Source organism: Saccopteryx leptura, chromosome 11 (genome assembly GCF_036850995.1).
Source record: "Saccopteryx leptura isolate mSacLep1 chromosome 11, mSacLep1_pri_phased_curated, whole genome shotgun sequence".
In the NCBI taxonomy this organism is placed as follows: domain Eukaryota; kingdom Metazoa; phylum Chordata; class Mammalia; order Chiroptera; family Emballonuridae; genus Saccopteryx; species Saccopteryx leptura.
In genome coordinates this window covers 79669582-79683644 of record NC_089513.1, presented here as the reverse complement: position 1 = coordinate 79683644, position 14063 = coordinate 79669582, and the positions used below count along the sequence as shown (strand labels likewise).

At 57.8% G+C, this 14063-nt stretch overlaps 1 protein-coding gene across 4 annotated transcripts in view; it reads right to left on the bottom strand.

The window, feature by feature from the left end:
- CARMIL1 (capping protein regulator and myosin 1 linker 1) overlaps window positions 1–14063 on the bottom strand; it is a 213781-nt gene that overhangs the window by 54795 nt on the left and 144923 nt on the right. For all 4 annotated transcript variants that reach the window (XM_066352268.1, XM_066352272.1, XM_066352270.1 and 1 more), the window contains 4 exons: window positions 10655–10748; window positions 7045–7143; window positions 2728–2856; window positions 1965–2096 (listed from right to left, as the gene is read on the bottom strand). In XM_066352268.1, coding sequence (XP_066208365.1) covers window positions 1965–2096; window positions 2728–2856; window positions 7045–7143; window positions 10655–10748 — 454 coding nt within the window. The remainder of the gene's footprint in view (window positions 1–1964; window positions 2097–2727; window positions 2857–7044; window positions 7144–10654; window positions 10749–14063) is intronic.

Genomic DNA, 14063 nt, shown 5'->3' with positions numbered 1-14063 from the left:
GCGGTCACCTGCGTCCTGTGTCTTATCTTTTAACAACCTGGCCCGCGGGAGTTCCGTGAGCCGCCCAGCAGCTTGATCAGACCTGAGGAGGGGGTTGTGACCCCCTCAGATTCACAGCGCAGGGGACGGCCTGCACTTGTGGCCGGCAGTGAAGGGCGGGGCAGTCTCCACCTGCGGGACCGGGCGCCATCTCCGGGCAGATGTTGCCAGGATCGAGCTAAACTCTGGGACACCCCGCCAGCCTCACAGAGGACTGCTTGGTGGAGAGAAATCCCCACACATCCGGTGACCAGAAGTGTCAGAGTGAAGCGTTTGGTGTGAAAAGTCAAGACCACACACAGGAGGACCGAGGGTCCCAGTACACGGCCCGTCTGGACCATGAAGTTCCACGTGACCACGAAAATGACCGTGCCGACACGCTGTTCCAGAACCGTGTTCAGGACGTTCTGCCAAACACACAAGGTCTGTACGGGCCGCTCACACGCGTGCAGAGTCGTGTGTGGACAGAGAACGCCTGGAAGTTCACTGAACTGCTCAGGGTGATGCTGTCTCTGGGATTTTGAGAAATATTCACTTTGATTTTTCACAGAGGGAGATAAATAAGCATCAGTGACGCCCGCGTGTTAGGAAGCGTCCTTCTTCCCTGGCTCGTGCGCCGTGGCGGGGAGAACAGGTGCCGTCGGCTAACAGACGACCTCGGGCCCCGCAACCTCCCGAGCCTCCTCTCTCCACGCAGGGCTCTGCTCAGAAAGGGCCCCAGGTAACCACGAGGAACTAAGATAGAAATGACAGCGCAGTCTCCCTACGGCAGACACGCAGGGAGACGGGCCCAGGCTCCTAAAGGATCCTCCACACTTCCTCCCCGTGGAAAAGTGACTGCTCAGTCATGCGCCAAGTCCCTCCGCTACAGAGACGTTTTCTCAGAAGGAAACAGACCAAACAGTAACAGAAATTCACGCAGGGCTTTTGAAGGCATCAACCAGGGAGAGGAGAAAACGACGAAAATGTCCCCAAGTGGCATTTCCCTGGTGCAGCTGTTTTCCTGAAGTTACCTTAAGACAAAGCTGGTCTTAGGCTAGTCTATTTCTACTCGCTTGAATTCCAGAGGCGTTTCTCAGCCGGGGCCGGCAGACCAACTCTGGCTCCCGGTGCCCTTGGCCTTGCTCTCGGCCCCGCCCCTGCCCTTGGCCCCGCCCCTGCCGTTGCTCTCGGCCCCTCCCCTGTCCTTGCTCTCGGCCCCTCCCCTGCTCTCGGCCCCGCCCCTGCCCTGGCTCTCGGCCCCTCCCCTGCCTCTCAGCCCCTCCCGTCCTTGCTCTCGGCCCCGCCCCTGCCCTTGCTCTCGGCCCCGCCCCTGCCGTTGCTCTCAGCCCCGCCCCTGCCCTTGCTCTCGGCCCCGCCCCCGCCCTTGCTCTCGGCCCCGCCCCCGCCCTTGCTCTCGGCCCCTCCCCTGCCCTGGCTCTCGGCCCCTCCCCCTGCCCTTGCTCTCGGCCCCTCCCCTGTCCCCCAGCAGCTGCTCACGAGGACCGCATCCATTCACCTGTCCCCCCACCCACGCTCCCTAAATCTCGCACAGAGAGAGAAGACACGTCTTCTGAAAGCAGACTTCTCTTTGTGCCTCTAGGAATCGATCATTCTCTTATCGGTGGCAACCTGTCGCAAGCTAAGTGTATTTAGAGATTTACTATCAAGAGTGAAATGGAGTTGGATACTTCTTCTTGATCTCATTCTGTACAGCAGAAGTTATTCCAAAGCATATCAATGACGCTGGAAAAGGATCAGTGTTCGATTTTTACCACCTGTGCCTGTGTGTGTGTGGACAGGTGAGCACACACGCGCTCTCACACACACGCGCTCTCACACACACGCACACACATCTATAAACTATAGGTAGCTATGCACGAAATGTTATTAGACATAGTTAAGTCAGGACAATGTCATTTTCCAAAACTACAGAGGCTACGAACCTTTAGCTGTTCGTCCACAACTCGCGTGACTTCCCCAGCCATGGACTCCAGCGTCTCCTGAATCGGGCCGGATAACGAGCCGCTGGCCCCAGCCCAGGACGCGCTGCCAACATGGTATAAATTCGGTAACAGCTGTAAGAAAAAATGAAAGAACCACGTGGGTGGTACTTATGTCAGCACCAACGTCCGTGCAGAGTCAGTAAAAAGGGTGGGGAAATGTTATTAGGAATGGCCATTCTTAATCAAAGGTCCTTTGTCCAGATTGGTAAACGGGGCCCCAGCGTGGAAGCCGCCGGGACAGTGTGTTCCCCTTGTGCCCAGCGGGGTCTCCGGGGGTCCGTGGGGGCATGAGAGCGCCTGAGCCCAGGGCACCTCCTACTCAGGGCATCACTGAGCCTGTGAGGCCAACAGCAGAGCCAGGGCCAGGTCACACGTGAGGGACCAGCTTCTACCGAGAGAGGGGCTTCTCTTCCAGGTGACAGGGGGAAATGGCTCACTGTCAGCACCCAGCAAGTAGAACAACGCGTGTCCACAGCTGCCTCTGGTTACTCAGGACCTGACTGCGTCCTTTTTGAGTCACACCGGACCGCTGTCCCGCCCCGGGGACCGAAAGGAGAGGCACGGATGTGCCCCCTGCCACCTGTCGGCAACCTTGGCGCTGGCGAGAACAGCGAAGGAAACTGGAAAACTGTCTCTCTGAGACTGAAGTTTAGAAACCACCTCTTCCTAAGGGAGTCGCCCGCGCAGCCTGACCGGAGCTCACCGTCTTGGAGTTCTTGGCGTCCCGCATGAGCCGCTCCGCCGACCTGAGGTCTTCCTGCACGGCGTCGCCCGCGCAGGTCCGCAGGGAGTTGAGATGATCCTGCACCTTCACACAGATCCTGTCGATCATCTGCTCCGCCCACAGGGGTGACAGCCCGCGTGGCCGGATATTCGGGTAGAAGGAAACACAGAAAAGGTGAGGAGGAGAACTTCTCACCGGAATCCTGGACAGGGGAGCCGGTCCCACCCATGATTAATCTAACTACTCATACAGGAAACCTTTGGTGACATGAACTCCAGGAAAACACTGGAGGGATTTCGGTCCTCTTTCTTAGACAAGGCAGCATGTAGGACCAAAGTGGATACAACCGAAGTGGATACGTGGTGATCACCCAGACTCCCCCATCGGGACTGGCTGTGACATTTTGCTACACAGTAACCCTGAATGAAATATACCTCTTGCCACCCTGCACCTTAAACACTGAGACATGGAAAGAAACACCCGCAATTAACAGTAACACAGGATGTAAAGTGCTGTATATATATGTCAATAGCCAGAAGAACACACACATTTTATTTTGCTCAGTGGCAAAGCTCCGTACCCTACAGTGGTGCCTGGCATACAACGGACCCTGTGAGAGTTGAATAAACAGATCTAGGTGATAAAATTACTTTCTTCTTCTTCTTCTTGGTGGTAAAATTCTCTTCTTCTCCTTCCTCCTTCTTCTTCTAGGTGATAGAATTCTCCTCCTGATCCTCCTCCTCTTTCTTCTTCTCAGAGTGAGAAGACTTAAGAGACAAGATTGGCAAACTATGGGCCATTCCACACCCATTTTTTATAACATCTGACCGGCACAGCCAGGCTCCCTCAGGTGCCCGCTGTGGCTGCTTCTGCCGGAACAGCAAAGCCGAGGAGCTGCAACAGGGACCACCCAGGCTGCTGAGCCTAAAGAACATCCTGTCTGGCTTTTTGCAGAAAAGCGTTTGCTGACTCCTCACTCAGAGGCTTTGAGATGGAACAGAAGACATCGAAAGCAGAGATGGAGTGCTGAGTCTTTAAACCAAGAGAGACAGATGGCCGACAAAAACAAACACGTGAGCAGACGTGAGGCCTTGACGCTTCATTAGAACAGACTGAATCCCTCCAACGTCACCTGGAGTGAGGACTGGCCACACGGCCAGCCGGCACACTGGTCACAGGGCGTTTACTCCTCCCGCATTCAGATTTCTGGGAACTTCCATCAGACGTTTCAATACAAGGGAGATACATCTCACCCACAGCGACTGAAACCATTAACGTCTGCGAAGTGCTAATCGTAATGTCCCAAGGAATCCCCACAGTGAGGGGCAGCAGGGCACTGGCTCCATAACCACTCAGACCACTGAGAACGGTGCCCTACCTGCAGAATGAATCACCCACACCTGCCACCCGTGCACCGTGCCTCCTGACTGCAAAGCCAAAACATACTTCTAGGAAACAGCCTTTGAGGCCCTGGCCAGTGGCTCAGTGCCGAGGTCGCGGGTTCGATCCCCAGTCAGGGCACATACAAGAAGCAATCGATGAGCTCACAACTAAGTGAAACAAGTTGATGCTTTTCTTTCTCTCTTTGTCCTTCTCTCTCTCAAATCAATGGAATAATTACAGAAGAACAAAAAAGAAAGCAAGAAACAGCATTCAAACTTGCTACAGTGATTTTTTTTTTTTTTTTTTTTGATGGGCAAAACCCCTGTGAATGAGGAAAATGTTGGAAGGATATTGTATTCAGAAAAACCTGTGTTATGGGAGCTCGTAAAGCGACCCAAGGCAGAAATTCAGTGTAAGACTTCAGCTGCTTTTCTTGTGAAACACCAAAACCAGGAAATAACAGGAAATCATAAAAGCACTAAACTACGACGAGTCCCTTGCAGGAGAAGGAAAAAAAAAAAACCCAGGTTTTAAAGCACTGGTAAGGTCAAAATACTGTTTTATTGTCCCAAACTCCGTTACTTCACTAATAGTCACAAGTATTTTTCTTTTCTCAACACCTACTGCTTTCCTGCGATGTGAGTAACACACGCTGACAGTGGTGTGTTCGATCAATGCCGTGAAGATCACGGTAGTAAAAGTCACCTAATCGCACCACTGACCAGACGGTCGTGGACACGCCAGTGCGTGTTCCCTCTCGAGTGAGTGTCCAAGTGGTCACCGCATAACTTTACCCACATGGAATATTACGCACGATGCTGCAGCTATGGGCACTTCTCCTTCATTTTCTTTTAAGACAAAGCAACAACAAGAGAGTCAGATGACACCTGCGTAAGGCAGGAAAGTGGTACAAAGCACCCAAATGCCACCAAATGCCAGCACGTAACCCTCCAGTCAGTTTTCCTCAATCCGCTGGATCAACACTTAGGAAAACCTCTGGCTGTTTCCATTCTTCTGGTGGCTTCCATCCTAGATATAAATAGTAGACTTCTTTTTATATTTTTTGATTTATAAATGATAAAAAACAAAAACTCAAAATTTAGCCTGACCAGGCAGTGGCGCAGTGGATAGAGCGTCGGACTGGGATGCGGAAGACCCTGGTTCAAAATCCTGAGGTCGCCAGCTTGAGCACGAGCTCATCTGGCTTAAGCAAAAAGCTCAGTAGCTTGGACCCAAGATCGCTGGCTCGAGCAAGGGGTCACTCGCTCTGCTGTAGCCTCTGGTCAAGGCACATATGAGAAAGCAATCAATGAACAACTAAGGTGCCAAAAACTAAAAATTTAGCACATATAGTACTGTTCAACTTTCTCCCTCTTCAATGCCTGATTTTAATTTCATGTAACAATAATTCCATTTTCCTTTTTGGTCTAAGTTGATATTAAAATTTTAAACCCACTAAAAATGCAGTTATACAGTTATGATTATGGGATCCATAGTCAAATAAATTTAATCCCATATCTTTTAATTCTGTAGACTGTACCAAAATAATGATGTTTAAAAGCCTTATTCCAGCTTTTTTAACTTTTATGATTGCCTTTTGGGCTACATAGTTCCTTATTTGTACCTCATACTGTATAGTTTATTTTTCTTCGTTATGCTAAAGAACTTCCTCAAAAGACTGTTTCATATGGAAAACAGGGTGAACGTTCTGGGTCCATGTCTGAAAATATTTTTATTCTGCCTTCGCATTCAGTAATAAAATAGCTAGGTATAGAATTCTTGGTCTAAAATAAATCTCCTACACTTAAATGACATTAATTACCTCAACTGCTTCTAGGAACCGGCACTGATACTATGAAATGGTTCTGCTTCCCTTGTAAGATTGCTCATCTGTTCCCTTTGAACTCTCTCAGATTCCTTTTTCTTTACTCTAGGTGTCCTGACCGGGATTTGTCTAGCTGAGGGTCTTCTGCCCATTCATGCTGATCAATTTCAGTGGGTCCCTGTAACCCCCAAGACTCATGCGAAATGGTTTTCTACTATTTTCTCGCTTTTCAAATTTTTTCTTATTATCTCTCTTTTTACATTTTTATGTCATTAAAAGACTTTTGACCACCTGGAATCCGTTCAGCACTTGGACGTATTCTTCATCTCTGTCTCTGTCACGCATGGTAAGGACTTCCTCCACCGTTTCCTCCCGAGAAAGAGCTTAAGGCGCGCCCAGGCGTTCACTGATTCTCCGGCACAGTGAGGTCCCCAGCGGCCGGCGCTGTTCCCTGTTCTGTGACCACCCTCCTCCTGGCGGCCTGCTCTAGGGTCCCCAGCTGTGTGAGCTCCTGCTCCGGTCTGCCTGGCTCTCCCTCTGACGTGTGCTCTGAGTCCCCCTCAGATTCCTTAAGAGCCTTGGGTTTGGCTGCGTATTTTTAGAGGAACATGTTCCACAGTTCTTACATTATTATAATTCCCTTTTCCTCCCTGAAGCGCAGTAAAGAGAACAGCACTTGGGTTTCTCAGCAGCACTGAAGCCTTAGTTACTACCGGCCGAGTCCTCGCTGTAGAGGACCCTGGGGGTCTGGGCCCTCCTCGGGAGCGCAGGGGCAGACACAGGGTGTCCAAGGCGGCCTCTGACCGCCCTCGGCTTCGCCTCCTGCCATCGCCAACGCCTCACGCCGGCACAGGAATCTGAACGACACCTTCCTGACCGCCGTAACGGGCACGAAAACCGCCGTGAGCTGGACGCGTGCGCGTGGCGCCTCAGACTAGCCCCCGTGTTCCTCCCCTGCCCACGGCCCCGCACCCTGCGGACGTCCCTCTCGTTTTCAGAAGCCGGAGCTCAGCGTCTCCCGGAGTGATTCCGAGGACAGACGTCCGCTGTGCCTGCTCTGGGAAGGCGGGCGGGCGGGCGGACCTCACCTGCTGCGTGGTGCTGGTCACGATGCCCTGCTGCAGGCGGTAGGCCTGCTCCTGGAGGTACTTCCTCGTCTCGTGGTTCCGCAGCAGGTAGTTCTCGATCTGGGAAGGAAAGGCAGCCGCTCAGGAGCAGGGCTCGAGGACGCCGCCGAGTCCAGCGGTGAGCGAGCCCGCGGGCGGCTGACCCTACAACCAGAGCCCCGGTGCACACGCCCCGCCAGCCCTGACCCCCGAGCCCCGGTGCACACGCCCCTCCCGCCCTGACCCCCGAGCCCCGCTGCACACGCCCCGCCCCCCCTGACCCCCGAGCCCCGGTGCACACGCCCCGCCGGCCCTGACCCCCGAGCCCCGGTGCACACGCCCCACCCCCCCTGACCCCAGAGCCCCGGTGCACACGCCCCGCCGGCCCTGACCCCAGAGCCCCGGTGCACACGCCCCGCCCCCCCTGATCCCCGAGCCCCGGTGCACACGCCCCTCCCGCCCTGACCCCAGAGCCCCGCTGCACACGCCCCGCCGGCCCTGATCCCAGAGCCCCGGTGCACACGCCCCGCCGGCCCTGACCCCAGAGCCCCGGTGCACACGCCCCGCCCCCCCGATCCCAGAGCCCCGGTGCACACGCCCCTCCCGCCCCGACCCCAGAGCCCCGGTGCACACGCCCCGCCCCCCCTGACCCCCGAGCCCCGGTGCACACGCCCCGCCGGCCCCGACCCCAGAGCCCCGCTGCACACGCCCCGCCGGCCCTGACCCCCGAGCCCCGGTGCACACGCCCCGCCGGCCCCGACCCCAGAGCCCCGGTGCACACGCCCCGCCGGCCCTGACCCCCCGGAGCCCCGGTGCACACGCCCCGCCGGCCCTGACCCCGGAGCCCCGGTGCACACGCCCCGCCGGCCCTGACCCCCCCGGAGCCCCGGTGCACACGCCCCGCCGGCCCTGACCCCGGAGCCCCGGTGCACACGCCCCGCCGGCCCTGACCCCCGAGCCCCGGTGCACACGCCCCGCCGGCCCTGACCCCCCGGAGCCCCGGTGCACACGCCCCGCCGGCCCTGACCCCCCGGAGCCCCGGTGCACACGCCCCGCCGGCCCTGACCCCAGAGCCCCGGTGCACACGCCCCGCCGGCCCTGACCCCCCGGAGCCCCGGTGCACACGCCCCGCCGGCCCCGAGCCCAGAGCCCCGGTGCACACGCCCCGCCGGCCCTGACCCCCGAGCCCCGGTGCACACGCCCCGCCGGCCCTGACCCCCGAGCCCCGGTGCACACGCCCCGCCGGCCCTGACCCCCGCGAGACTTACGGGAGGGCCCGGCCGTCGTTGTGCGCTGCCAGCACGCTCGGGGGAAATGTTATGGGCGCGGAACGGGAGCCATTTTTACGTGACTCGGGCGTTGCCACAGCTAAGGGGGTATTCCACTGCCGCAGGGCTCGAGGCCCCACACGGAGACGTATCACCGCCCCCTGCACACAACCCCAGTGCTTCCTCCCTCATAAACGCGTCATCACCACGCAGTTCAGGACTTAAATGAACATCCCCCAGAAGTGTGGGTGGCGCTCTGTGGGGCGCTGGGCCGGTGGCAGTGGTCAGCCACACGTAGAAAATTCTTTACGGGGAAAAAAGGGAGAAAACAGGTCCAACATCTGAAGAACACAGGCTGGTCCAACTCAAAGACGTGTGTTGTAGCAATCCACTAGGTTTTCACACTTTCTCACAAACAAGGCTGAACTACTAAAAATTAAAACAAACAAAAGAAAACGGATTTCCACAGAAAATGAGCAATCTTGAATTTGTCTGACAATTTGTATTTTATGCATAGACAACCTCCTGTAAAAAGTTCAAATGTATACATTGTCACTAGGTTGAAATAAAGCAATTAAGAAGAGTCACGTGCATTGGATACAATTGAACAAGGAATGGAAGGTTAACTGTTGGAAAAACAGAGCCCTGGGAAGATGTATTGTAAATCATTTCAGAGGGGTAATTCTGCAATATTTTTTTTCAGTTGTTGTTCTTGCTTGTTTTTAATAACACCACTTAACCGTCTGTCTGGCTTTTAATTGGTCACTGCAGTTCCCTGGTTAGGAACCTCTAATAACTGTGACGCTTGCGGTATTATGACATTTTCATTTTCCTTTCCCTTGGGCTAAAATGACTACTACTTAATACCAAGAGGGAACAATTAAAATGCAGACTATAATTACTATCGTCCTGGAAACCATAAAGCAGAACAAAGGAAGCTTATTTAACCCTAAATGGAGGAATTATAAAAACGAAAAGATACCTAAAATGAAACATCACACAAGTGACACATGAAAACATGACATTATAGGACATCTCCTGCTCCCCAAGAAGTCACGTCTTCCCGAGGTGACACGCCCGCCGCCAACGCGGGATGTTCACGACTCCTGCCCTGAAGTGCAGCGGGCACACGCCCCCCGCTGGACCCCCTCTCTGCCATCTGCTCCTTCACACGTGGCCCCAGGACGCGCTGGCCGGGCCAGTTCTGGGAGCGGCGTTCACGCAGGAGCTCACACACAGGCGGCACCGGGGCCAACCTCGTGCCTCCGGACTGTCCCCAGGCACACCCGCAGTGCTGCCCGTGCCCAGAGCGAGCCTGGGCGGAGACTCTTAGAAAACATACTATTCTTAGCTCATCTCTAAAGCCACGCGAGGGGGCGGGAGGCACACACGCTTGAGCGCCTCCAGCATCCCTCACGCCCATGTCACCACCGGAAATGTCTGCCTCTGGGATCAACAGGGTCGACTTCCCTCTGAGCCCCATCCCAGCCCCGGGACAGAGACCACACATCCAGGGGGCTGGGGACAGAGGGCTGGACTCAGGTCAGCCGTCGAACAGGAAGGCCGGAGGAGCTGGAGTCGTCCAGCGGTCTCCCCCCAGGTCGGCAAGGCTCTGGGTAAAGGGCAAACCTGGCCTGGTGCTGGGCGGCAGGAAGCAGAGGGCTCTGCCCGCTGTGTTCTCAGTGAGCACGCCTCCCTTCCCCCCACCAGAGACGTGAACGGGTTCCCCGCAGTCTTCCCTTCCCCCCACCAGAGATGTGAACGGGTTCCCCGCAGTCTTCACAGTGGGAACCTGGCCGGGTTCCCCCAGGGGAAACTCGCTGGACGGTCGGGGCTGCCCTGAGACGGCGCCTCGACAGCGGTGTTTAGAGGCCTGAACCCGTGATGTCCTCGCCAATCCTCCAGCCGCCGCTCCTCTGTGGCTCCGTCCCCGGCTGTGGGTACAGCTGTGGACAGACACACCCACAGACGAGGAGGCAGGAGACTCAGGGACGCCCCAGATGAGGAAGGAGGGAGGCTCCCCTGGCGAGGACGAAGCAGAGGGGGTTGTGCAGCTGACCCCATCCCACACGCTGCCCGCAGGGTAGCAGGGGCCAGCTGTGCCCAGCCAGGGCGTGCTGACGCCCGGGGACGTCACTCTGTTCTGCCTCAATTTCACGGCGAGTTCCAGACTTGGTTCCTCCTTCCCCCACGAGGCATCACGCCAGTGGTGACCCCGAGAGCACAAGCTGATGTGAGGAGCGCGTTGTGACACACAGAGCCCCGAGGGGGAGCACCCTCAGGTCACAGGCACGCGTTGCACTCCCCCTGCCGGCCGCCCGTACCTTCTGCAGAGCCTCCTCCGTTTTCTCAGGGTTGGTCTTGAGGGCTTGAGAAGCATCGTACATGGGGATTGGCATGAATCTCAGAGTGTAGTTCCTGGAAAAGGGAGAAAGGAACGTGTATGTTTAAATAGTTTCCTATTATCTGAATTCAGCACTTTTTCAAAATCCCCAGACAGCTGCCAGAGTGACTTAGAAAACTTTGAACGGCCAGTACATCCCAGGCCCGACTGCAGACCAGCTTGGTGTCCGGGTGGGAGCACCTCCCAGGCCCCAGACTGCAGACCAGCACGGTGTCCGGGTGGGAGCACATCTCAGGCCCCAGACTGCAGACCAGCTTGGTGTCCGAGTGGGAGCACCTCCCGGGCCCCAGACTGCAGACCAGCTCGGTGTCCGGGTGGGAGCACCTCCCAGGCCCCAGACTGCAGACCAGCATGGTGTCCAGGTGGGAGCACATCTCAGGCCCCAGACTGCAGACCAGCTTGGTGTCCGGGTGGGAGCACCTCCCAGGCCCCAGACTGCAGACCAGCTCGGTGTCCAGGTGGGAGCACCTCCCAGGCCCCAGACTGCAGACCAGCATGGTGTCCGGGTGGGAGCACCCCCCAGGCCCCAGACTGCAGACCAGCGTGGTGTCCGGGTAGGAGCACCTCCCAGGCCCCAGACTGCAGACCAGCTCAGTGTCCAGGTGGGAGCACCTCCCAGGCCCCAGACTGCAGACCAGCATGGTGTCCAGGTGGGAGCACCTCCCAGGCCCCAGACTGCAGACCAGCTTGGTGTCCGGGTGGGAGCACCCCCCAGGCCCCAGACTGCAGACCAGCATGGTGTCCAGGTGGGAGCACCTCCCAGGCCCCAGACTGCAGACCAGCATGGTGTCCGGGTGGGAGCACATCCCAGGCCCCAGACTGCAGACCAGCTCGGTGTCCAGGTGGGAGCACCCCCCAGGCCCCAGACTGCAGACCAGCTTGGTGTCCAGGTGGGAGCACATCCCAGGCCCCAGACTACAGACCAGCATGGTGTCCAGGTGGGAGCACATCCCAGGCCCCAGACTGCAGACCAGCTCGGTGTCCAGGTGGAGCACCAGGCGACCCCGTCCGCCCAGGACGTCTGACAAACGACACGGTTGTCGGGTTGCTGGCAGACTTCAGTGGTGTCCAGGACGCACGGGCAGATGGGGACTGGGGCGCTGGGTGGGGAGGAGGCATCAACCTGCTGCCTGGGGTCTCACCACCGGTGGCCCTGAATGGACCAGGTCAACCCAATGTCCATGGGTGATAGCCAGACCCAAACTGTTAGAGGGGAAAAAAAATTATAACAAACGTTTGCTTGCAAAGCAAGGACGTTTGCATCCACAAATCAGTCCACCCGGGCTCTGGGGTCCTGACAGAGCCAAGTCTGAGACAAGGAGCTGCCTTCAGACAAGTGGCCAGAGCGGCTGCCCACCTGGCCAGACGCCCTGAGCTCCGCAGGTCTCGGCCATCAGCCTTAGCCCGGGCCCCCAGGCTGTGGCTACCCAACAGACCCGGGAGTCCTGTCCACACTACTGCAGGGCGCTGGCTGGCTGGTCGGACACAAGGGGACACAGGTACCACGTGGTGTGAAGGAAACAGGATCTGTGCTCCGGCCCCCGACCCTGGAGCCTCTGACGACAGCCATGTGCCCAGACGACACGGACGCCTGCTCCCGACGGTGAACTCTCGCCTGGACGGGCCTTCCCTCCACCCCAGCACGGGGTGGCCCATCTCTGCAACACGGCGCCCGGGACAGTGGCCTTGCGAGTCACACAGTGGCAACTGGGGTGTCCCCCGAATGGACCCAAATCCCACAATCGGCCACCAGTTTCAGGTTTCTAGACTCCAAGCAGCCCTCACACTGTGACTCTAACAGATGTTCTGACGGCTTCCACTGAGGAGCAAGTTAGCAACGAGCTCCTCAAATAAGGCAGGTGTAGAGCAGATACACCATCGTGTTCATAACCGCTGTGACCTGGACGGGCATTGTCCCGTGGCACAGATGCCTTCGCCCAGCCCGACGTGCGAGGTGGCTCGGGGTCGAGTCCCCAGCGGGGAGAAGGGGTCTCCACCACCCCTGCTCCAGCACCCGTGTGAGAGGAGCCAGGACGCCCTTTCTGCCGGCTCCCTGGAGACGGTCCTGCCCTCTCACCCAGTTCTGATCACGCCCCGGACAGGCGGGTCCGTGTGCCCCACGGTGGCTCAGAGCCGCCGGCTCCCTGGAGACGGTCCTGCCCTCTCACCCGGTTCTGATCACGCCCCGGACAGGCGGGTCCGTGTGCCCTGCGGTGGTTCAGAGCCGCCGGCTCCTGGAGCTCGGTGCCCATGACAGACAGTGCCGCAGGGACCCGCACCCAGTCCAGAACGGCCGCCTGGCTGCGCGAAGTCTCAGTCACTCGCGGGGACCATCTGGGCTGCAGTCTGCGAGTCACCGTGGGGTCAGCTGTGTCGTTCGCACCCAACACCACCACGTGTCCATGGGGAGGTTGGAGGGTGAAGAGGAGTCCTAACAGGCGACTGCAGTCAGGGACGGCCCCTGGGGGATGTGGCCATGGTGACCGGGTGGTGACCGCTGCTGGACCCAGGGGTAGTGACGGCCCATGGGGGCTGCCACCTGGGCCCCTGGCTGGAGCGGAGCCGCAGGACTCACAATCAGAGGCACTCCGACGGGACTCACTGACTCTCACTTTCTGTCAGAGTTCATCAGACCGTGAAACGCTTTGCTCGGGGTCACGGGCTTGTCGGTGACGGAGCTGGGGGCTGGACGGGGGCTCTTCACCCCAGGACCAGACTGGACATGACCGCTCAGCGAGGAGGCCTCGGGCGGGCAGGGAGCTCTTAGAGAAACAATAACAGCGTCCTCTCTTCCCAGGGACTGGCGTCCACACTGCTGGCTCCTCATGTTTCACGTGCATTTTGTGACCCGTCGTTTTGACTTTAAACCTGCTGGGATCGCTTCTGCCTTCGGGTCACAGTGCTCAGAGCACGCCTCCTCCCATTCCTCCAGCCACGTTCGTACGAGGAGGCCCTCGCTTGGTTTGCTGGAAGGTTAACTGGACAGTAAGTAATGACTGTGGCTTGTGAGCTCGGTCGTAAAGAAAGGCTTCCCCAGTGAGGAGATCCGTTGGCCCCGGACTGGGCATCCGTCCGCGGCATTCATACTTCCTGGATTCAAAGTTATCCCAACGGGCACAAAAGCAAGACTCGGGGGGACACAGACGGCGGAACCCCCGGAGGAGGAAGCCCAGGACCGTCCTGAGCTCACCGTTCAGCACGCACACCAGCCCCGTGTGGTGAGCAGGGACCCACTCGGGCCCCCGTCTGCCGGGCCCCAGCCTAGAGCTACGCCCGTCGCCCCACGGGGCTCACAGACACGAGTGGAACTCTGCATTTTTCCAGAAAGA